We start from the raw sequence: 9,214 nt of genomic DNA on the forward strand, positions 1-9,214 counted from the left end.
CGGCCGCGGCGGCTGAATTTCGATGGAGGCGAAATTCTAGAGGTCCGTGTACTGTGCGATGTCAGTGCACGTTAAAGAACCCCAGGTGGTCGAATTTTCCGGAGCCCTTCACTACGACGTCCCTCATAGCCTGAGCCGCTTTGGGACGTTAAACCCCAATAAAAAGCCGATTACCTTTCGTCCATTATCTCCTATTTGATTTACGTACAAAAAACGCGCACAAAAAATGAGGACTGAGGGAAGGTGACACGGACACCTTCTTCCCGTCCTCGTTTTTTGTGCGCTGTTTCCCACTCAGGTCATGCACCAACTAGCCCAACAACAAGCTTCATTACAACTCTCCCTCATGTTCGGTAACATGTTCTCCAAAGTACTTTACTCAGCCCCCTACTTTTCCCCATTTATATTAACGACCTACCAGACAACGCATCCAACATACGCCTGTTTGCTGACGATTGTGTGATAACTGTTCCGTAAATAACCTATCAGTTGTTACCGCGCTACAGAACGATGTCCTCGAAGTGCAAGATTGGGGCGACACCTGGCTCATGAAAATAAATATCCCTAAATCCTTTTTTAATCTCTCTCCACCGCCGACGTAACTGCTCATCTCCCAACTACCTTCTTTACGGTTGTCCTATAACTCGAACCGACGCTATCAAGTACGAAGGTATTCATATCTCCAGTGATCATATTACTCAAATAGCCATATTACTCAAATAGCTAACTCTGCTAGTTGCGTCCTTGGCTACTTACGGCGTAACATTGGCATAGAACCCCGTTTAGTCACTGAAATCGCTTATATATCGCTTCTCAAACGTAAACGAGAGCACGCACATTCTATATTCGCTCGTCACCAAACTAACCTATCTAATTTACTGGTTTGGTTAGGTTTATTGGGGTTTAACGTCCCAGAGTAACTCAGGCTATGAGGGACGCCGTAGTGAAGGGCTCCGGAAATTTCGACCACCTGGGGTTCTTTAACGTAATCTATTGAGAATCTTGCTTTACGATTCATTCTTTCGAAATGCTCTTAACGCACTAGTGTAACCCCCACTAAAATCGAAACTTGAACTTCGCACTTTTGCATCCCGCCTCAAACTAGCTCGCCTTTCGCTTTTTTAAGTAAGTTTTTTCACAGCTTGCCATCCGACTACGAGTTCATCCTTCCAGCCCATCGTTCATCCCGTCATAGCCATCCCCAAGGCGTCTACCCCCAGCACGCCCATTCCACAACATTCCAAATAATCATTTTTTCTCCGTACTGCCCTCGATTGGAACGACCTTCCCGGGCACATCGCTTCCTTAACAGATCTTCAACAATTCAAGACTGCCAATGAAAATCCTTTTTTTTTTCATAACTGCCATACTCCCGAATTACATAAGAATACATACGAATTAGTACATACGAATTAGTTCTCCGTCCTGATATCGAGTATGCTTCAAATGTGTAGAGTCCAAACGAGCATTGTGAAATTAACAAAATAGAAGCTGCGCAATGGAGAGCAATTATATTTACCTACCTCCACTACGACTACCGTTTTTCGGCTCTTCAAGACTACTTAGCGCGCAGTAATCGCTCATGTAATGCCCCGTAAATGGGGACTTTGAGGACCTAATAAGTAAATAAAAAACTAATCGAAAGCGTTGTACGTGCAAAAACAGGCTGGATGTCAAGATTTTGATGGCTGCTACATGCTGTAGATGGCGAGGTGTGATTACCTTCCGAAAGACGGCTGTATCAACTGCGCGCTAAGAGTAGTCTTGAAGAGCCGAAGAACGGTAGTCGTAGTGGAGGTAGGTGAATATAATTGCTCTCCATTGCGCAGCTTCTATTTTGTTAATGTCACAGTGCTCGTTTGGACTCTACACGTTTGAAGCATACTCGATATCAGGACGGAGAACTAATTCGTATGGCCATAACAACACGGAGCACGCTTCGGCGATTGACTCGAAAAAATTGGGAGGAATGTAGCGGGAAATGCTGCCGGTGCGTCAGCGAGTAAGTCTGTGGAACGAGAAAGAAAAGTTGATTCGCAACTGTTGATTTAGCGCCTTGAGGAGCTCCGCGTAAATGTGCGTCGTAAAGTGCCTTGCTTTAGGCGCTATGCAGTCGACATGTATTGATCGCAACATGTAAGCTATTAGAGAACCTTTTGCGAAGTAATAAACAGCTGAATTAATCGAGAGAGAAAAGACATTTCAGCTGCTTTGATGAAATTCGTGTTCCTCTCTCAGGTGGTACACCACCGAAAGACTGAGTCGGGAGGTGGATCATCGGGGATGCTATAAATCACAATCATTAGAAGTTCTGTGGTGAGGTAATGTAGAGTGAAAATAGTAAACAACTCCCGAAGCTACGCGAGAATCGACATAGTTAAATACGTAGAACAAATTCGGAGCGATAATAAGAGGGAATCACAAGTCCAGCACTTAGCCATTTAACGTGAAAAATTACGCCCAGTTTGCACAGCGATGTGGAGTGAAGCACTGCGTAACGAACTCTTGAGAAACCATTGAATATGGCAGAGCTGTTTCGTTACTGGTGTCTACGGTAAGAAAAATGTCCGGTGCAAATTTAGTTTAATGAGTTACCGCATTAAGCCTGTGCACTGAGCCATGGTACTCCAGAATACGTTTAAACGTTATATGCTCTAGGATCCCGCATGAATATTCTGTGAAAGAGATGGGCAGTTGCTTACTGCTAGATTTATAAGCAGAAAGTGCAGGGGACAATAGAAAGAGATTTTCGATCGATTTCTGAGGTAACAAAACGAAGGAACAGGATAATGAGCCAGGAAAGGCTTTGGAATATACGTTGTCAAGGATCAGAATAAGATGCATTCGTACTAATCTTGACATCTCTGATCGCCCTGAAAGATGGAACGACATCGTGCAAAGACAAAGGCTAAATGAGCATGTTCATTGATAACTTGGTCACTGATAACAAATGGTTGGTTTGGTTTATTGGTTTATTGGGGTTTAATGTCCCGAAGCAACTTAGGCTATGAGGGACGCCGTAGTGAAGGGCTCCGGAAATTTCGACCACCTGGGGTTCTTTACCGTGCACTGACATCGCACAGCACACGGGCCTCTAGAATTTCGCCTCCATCGAAATTCAGCCTCCGCGTGATAACAAATGAGCTCGATGAAATGCTAGAAGGTAAAGCGGGACTCCAAAATTCACGAGGGTCATTTCTCGCGTTCCCTGTAACTGAATGCGGAAGTAGAAATCTCAGGAGACTGCATTTCAGCGTTTCATCGTGAAAGCAGGCAATACGGGTGCAGCTAGGCGGAACCACAGCGCGTCCTGCAAAGGGGAGCCCCGGTCGAGACGATAAACAGTGAAGCATGGTGCCTGCAGGTGTGCCCCGGCGGCGAAGTGCCGTCCTCGTTCCGCGAGGCGCTGGCTGAGCGGCGGCTGTCCCGCGAGGCCGGCGCGGCGGTGAGGCGCGTGGATCCCCGCAGCCGCTGGCAGCTGCGCATGCGCGTGGCGTGGCCCGGCGAGAGGCTGAGCTGGGCCTTCCAGACGACCTCCGGGGACCTGGCCTTCGGTCTGCTCTACGAGCCGCCCCAGGGCGGCCAAGTCCAGTGCCTGATCGAGACGCAGAGGGTGCCGTCGTGCAGCCTGCTGCCCGAGCGCGGGAGCCTCGTATGCGACAAGCCCGGAACGTGTGAGCGCTCAGTTCTTCATCTCTTCGTCGTTTCGAACGAATTTCCTTCGGGCCGAAAAAGTTGCTACATTTAAGAAGCAATTACTAGCTTTCTTTCTCGTGTCCCGTTGGGTCCCAAGCATTCAGCTCCCCTTGCTCAATTTGCACAGAACCTGCCGAAGCAAGCTTCTGCAATGCATGCAACTTCCTGTAAGTTAGCCTTCGGACACGTTCTCTCCAATGTTTCATTAGAACTGCTAAACTCCTCAGATTATTCGAAAGAAATTGCATAAATTTGTTGACCAGACTGAAAGCAACCTTGCTTCCTTATTAATGTCGCAGCACTTAAGCTGTCGTCATGCAGTTCCCTACTTCTCCGCAACAAATTACCTGACTATTCATTTCCCTGATGACGTTATCGATGTAACGTGACCCGGACTGAGCAATCAGAGAGCACCACCAACTTTAAAATTCCTCGCGAAATCTCTCTTTCGTTTAGAGACGTCACGTGACCATGTGACGTCATCGCAATCTGCCCACCGTGGAAGGTAGCAACCTGCCCATCGTTGCCACATTCAGTGCAGTTGAAATATGCCCACCGTGGCGCTAAGGAAGAGCCTTACGGGAGCTCTGGACAGCCTGGGTCTCACGAGCCCCATCAGTGGCCGAGTTTGAAACAGCCACCCGCCGGTGCAGCGGCACATCGCTTAACCGTTTTCCCGATAGCAGCGAACATGGGAATAACGTGATAAGTTGCGTCCACATTATATGTTGCATTGTAACGTTACGTAATGTTAAATATTGACAAATAACTCTATATGTTAGATTATTACGGGGGTTAGCTCAGCAGCAGGCGCGACAGGCCGCAGTCAGAAGGCACACCAAATCAAGTCACCCCAAGCACTAACAGCCACGTCCTCGTCGTCGTCACCTGCTGTGCGTCCAAACAACGTCGTCTTCACCTCACGACTATGCACCGTAACATTCCCCCCCCCCCCCTCCCCTTTCGCCGCGCGGAAAAAAGCACAGTCCCTGGGCGTCCTAAGGTGGTGGGTTTGAATGGTAGGGCTTAAGACGGGCAACGTGCACGTCTGTGTGGACGGGGCCGCGGGAGGAGTGTGGGGGTGCAGGGACGTGATTTCGTAGGTTTAACAGTACGTTTTGCTGGGCTAGTTGGTGTGACATTGTGTTCAGGAAAGAAAAAACAGCGCTAAATTCTACACAAACCACCGTCCTGTCCGTCTTTCTGTGTGGTTTGTGTAGAATTTAGCGCTGTTTTTTCTTTCCAGATTTCGTAGGTCACGCATCTCTAAGAATGAAGTACAGAGATGCGTTCGGAAAGTCATAAAGGTGATACTTTTGGGAATGCGATTTTGTGCTTAAGGGCAGAAATTCAGTCGGCGCGAGAAAAAGTAGGAGAGCTGTTGGCAGAGGCGCATTAGGTGCCCACGGCAAAACCACGAACGAGGCAGTGCAGGGGTACGTGGCCTGGACGTCGTTCGAAGCACAGGGATCCCAGTGTATAAGAACGCCTGAAAAAAATCAGAAGATAAAAGGTGTGCAGCTAAGGTATTTACTTATACAGAATACTTATACAGAAAGAGCGCTGACTCAGAATGGCGGGAAAGGACTATGAAACTAACCAGTAAGTACGGAGGACACCAGAACGAAGAATTAAAGAGCTTTAAGCGACAGGTAAAAACGCAAAAGGTAGGAGCCGAATTAATTCAATGGAAACGAAGCAGAATACAGAACTATATAGAAATTCGAAAAATCAGATCTAGAAAGGACCGTTCTATGATAACTCAAGAGGCAGTGCTCCACTCTTTGAAGCTAGAACAGGGTGCCTCAGAACGCGAAGCTACTAAACGAAATCTAGCGAAGAAGATGACACATCTGCAGCGTGGTAAATCTGATGAAGCAATTAAACATTTTAGACCAGAATGTGGCGGTATCCAACTGGATGTCAGTGCAAAACAAAGTCACTCTCCCTGAGGCCCTAGTGTTTAGAGACAACAATGGTCATGTAAATAAATCTGCGTTAAAAGTTAGCAAAAAGTTATTGAAAGATTGATTACTCGGCACGAAGGTGACGTAAGGTTACAAGTCCAGGATTAGAAATTATATATAAACAAAATTGGTGATTTTATAGATACTACCGTTAAGCATGACAGGAGTGCTTAGGGAAATATAAGAAAAAGCAAAGACGGGCATGGTGGCAACTCCTACCACCCCGTTCCAAAGGGAATCCCATCCACCTGCTGGTGATCGCCTGGGTTACAGACCGGGACAGCTTTTTTTTTTTTTTTTGAGATGCACGAAAATCCTGAGTACGTTTTTCACTGTAGCCGTACGGCTGCGCTCTGACGAATGAGTAATTACTCTTATTGTTGAAATCTACTCCACACTGGTTAATACTTGAACATCTTTCCGAACATAACCATATTTCTGCGGAAATACCATCCTCTTTTAACCGGCAACGATCGTCTCAAGAAAATATTTCCCGACGCACCAAGGGTAACATACAGACGCAGCACAAGCCTGAAATGCATCCTAGTACACGCTAGGCTTGATAAGAAACCACCGCCAACAGTAAGGTCGTGCTCTCGACCTAGATGCAAGGTATGTAATCATTTACAAAGCGACGCTACTGCTAGAAGCACGGCCAGCGACTTCAGCTTCGATATAAAGACTAGCTATAACTGCGCGTTGTCCAATGTTATCTACATGCTTCAATGCTCCTCTTGTCAGAAACAATATATCGAAGCAACCGGGCGGTCAGTGCGCGCCAAAATAACGGTCATCGAGTCGACAAAGCAAGGAACGTACAGAAGAGAGCGTCAAAGCATTTTTATCAACGTGGTCACAACTTCGATTAATTAAACTGTCCATTCTTCAGTCAGGTTTGAAATCTGCAAGGAACAGAAATTGCACAGGCATTAATAACCCATAAATATGAAACCTTACAACGAGCAGGTATCCAGAGGAATCTTAGAATCTCTCGCGTACATTCCGGCACTGGCGTAATTCTTTAAACAAGCCTTGCACATTGTCAGAGGATTTCCCAGTACCTGATAACGCCGTTTTATAATTTTTTTCACCCCCCCCCCCCGACCCGTCCTTTTCTCTCTCTCTTTGATCAATTTATCCTTAGCTTAGGCCCTGCATCTCTTCTTTTCGTTTCTCAGGAACCCTTGGCTTACGCATTCATCTCCGCCCCCCCCCCCCCCCCCCACTTCCTTTCACGCTTTCTTTGAACTCGCCCCCTTGTTTCATTTTTAATTCATTTTTAATTTTCTTTGTATTTCGTTCTGCCATGCTGCCCAACTCCTTTATCTGAGTTTTTGAGGTCAACGCAGCCAGTCATACCAAGCCACCTGTCGCAGCTGGGCGCACAGCCTTTCAAGCCCACGCTCGTTTTCTCTCCGCGCTCCCCACCCCCGGATTCCTTTCTGCCGAGCTGGCCTCTTTGTGTTTACAGTTTTGCAGCACAACCGGTTAATCATCTTGATCAGCCATCATGCCTGGACATGATCCACCCTTTCCACTTCACAACCTCCTCCCATTCATCGGGGCTTCATAAGAGTGAAGGCCCTATTTAAACCCCGCCAATGATGAACGCTTTACCCGAACGAAGACAAGTCCTCTTGTCGATGAAGTTTCCTGTCCCTTGTTCGCTTTGTGATTACCAAGAAGCATCTGCCCAACCTCTCTCTACCATGGACTACAGTTTTGGATTTGGATGGTAGGGAAGCATTCTTACGTTTTAGACATCGCCGTTTTAGTTCTTGGCGTGCAGGAAAACACTTGCTAGATTTGGTTACAATCACCCATGTGAACGAGTTGATGCCGTCAGTTCGCTTTTTAGTACCTACTCTGGAGTGCACTCCTGAACTTGTGGCTCCCGCTCTTTGCAGACGTCCTGGAGTTCGACAACTCCTACAGCTGGCTCAACAGCAAGACTCTGGCCTACGTCGTCGAGCTTCTTCCGCCAGTGGAGAAAGACGAGCCGGATTCCTCGGCCCTATGACCTCTCTTCTGGAGCGAGCACCGCTATCGACCAGAGCGCATGCGGGCCGACAACACTTGCGCGCACTGTGCAGGAACCGGTTCTTTGGAACACGATGGAATAAAACTTTTTCTTCGTCACATACCACATATCTCGGTTCTCAGTGGGGGCATGTTTAGCAATCGGCCGCCATGACGATTACTGTACAGCAACAATGAGCGTGAACTACTGCCTTCGGCACATAACCCGCGAGTCTGCTGAAATCGTCGAGACTTGGTGCACCCACGGCGTACGAGGAAAAGCCACAATAGGGTTGTGAGTGACATGATTTGCTCTGGCTGTTAATTTAGTGATACTTCTCGGAAGACATCATGTAGTCACATTCGCTCCATAACAGACGGCCAGTCAAGCACAAGTATAAGTAAACAAAGAAACCCACTGACAGGACGAACGTGCATAAAAGGAAGTCCTAGGGAGATTGGCCAGACTTATGTCCTCTTAATTCCCGCCAAATTACTAATAAAATGGCAGAAACGTGGGAAGCAGAAAGAGGACTGCAGAAATCACATACACGCCAAAGCAGAAAAAGTCTACACACGATCCGTAAACATCGGAAACTGCAGCAGAAGTCCAGCGACAAAGAGCAAGGCGCGAACTTCATCGAAAGGATAAAACTGAGGGAACAAGACAATTAAACAACACAAACTGGCGGGCTAGTTGGTGGGAATCCATACGATTTCAGCAGCGCGAACACGGTTAGGAAAAGACAGAAGGAGGACAGGACAGAGCGCTGAACTATCAACTTCATTTCAAGAATGCCCAAGGGGGGGGGGGTGGGGGGGGGGGGGGGGGGGGGGGCCTTGGGCATTAAAAGCGCGTTGCTTTGCGCGTGTGCCCTGGCTTTCTTTAACAGGGAGGTAATAGCTAGCGGTCCCCCTCTGGGCGGACTGTAGAGGTTCAGTATGAAAAAACTAACCTCTGAGCGAGAGCGGGGAAGCATCTGCAGAAATACGTAATGTGCCCCTGCAGTTTCTAGATCAATTTGAGTTGCGGTCATGTATCTATGGACCAAAGGCCGTGGTAGGCTTCTGCTGATTAATTGTTTTTTCTTGATATGCAGTCTGGCCAATTTCACCGCTAGGTTCGTCTCCTGGAGCGCAACGATGTCCGATTTAGTGTGTAGATTTCGTATTGCGAACTCAACAAGCCAGAGACGCGCACGAGTGACCGACACGGGGCCTACCAATAAAACTGCGTGAGGCAAAAGGTTTTATGGTTTATTGGGGTTTGGTTTTGGTTTTGTGGGGTTTAACGTCCCAAAGCGACTAAGGCTATGAGAGACGCCGTAGTGAAGGGCTCCGGAAATTTCGACCACCTGGGGTTCTTTAACGTGCACTGACATCGCACAGCACACGGGCCTCTAGAATTTCTCCTCCAAAGAAATTCTAGCCACCGCGGCCGGGATCGAACCCGCGTCTTTTGGGCCAGCAGCCGAGCACTATAGCCACTGAGCCACCGCGGCGGCGGTTTATTGGGGTTTAACGTCCCAAAG

At 47.7% G+C, this 9,214-nt stretch overlaps 1 protein-coding gene across 2 annotated transcripts in view; it reads left to right on the forward strand.

The window, feature by feature from the left end:
• Nucleotides 1–7,806, forward strand: part of LOC149359244 (SEC14-like protein 2) — a 78,069-nt gene extending 70,263 nt beyond the window's left edge. For both annotated transcript variants that reach the window (XM_089571519.1, XM_089571520.1), the window contains 2 exons: nucleotides 3,365–3,674; nucleotides 7,571–7,806. In XM_089571519.1, coding sequence (XP_089427645.1) covers nucleotides 3,365–3,674; nucleotides 7,571–7,683 — 423 coding nt within the window. In that variant the 3' untranslated portion in view covers nucleotides 7,684–7,806. The remainder of the gene's footprint in view (nucleotides 1–3,364; nucleotides 3,675–7,570) is intronic.
• Nucleotides 7,807–9,214: the final 1,408 nt, after the last annotated feature.

The sequence above is a fragment of the Amblyomma mixtum genome, chromosome 2 (assembly GCF_055824585.1).
Source record: "Amblyomma mixtum isolate Tamu chromosome 2, ASM5582458v1, whole genome shotgun sequence".
NCBI lineage: Eukaryota > Metazoa > Arthropoda > Arachnida > Ixodida > Ixodidae > Amblyomma > Amblyomma mixtum.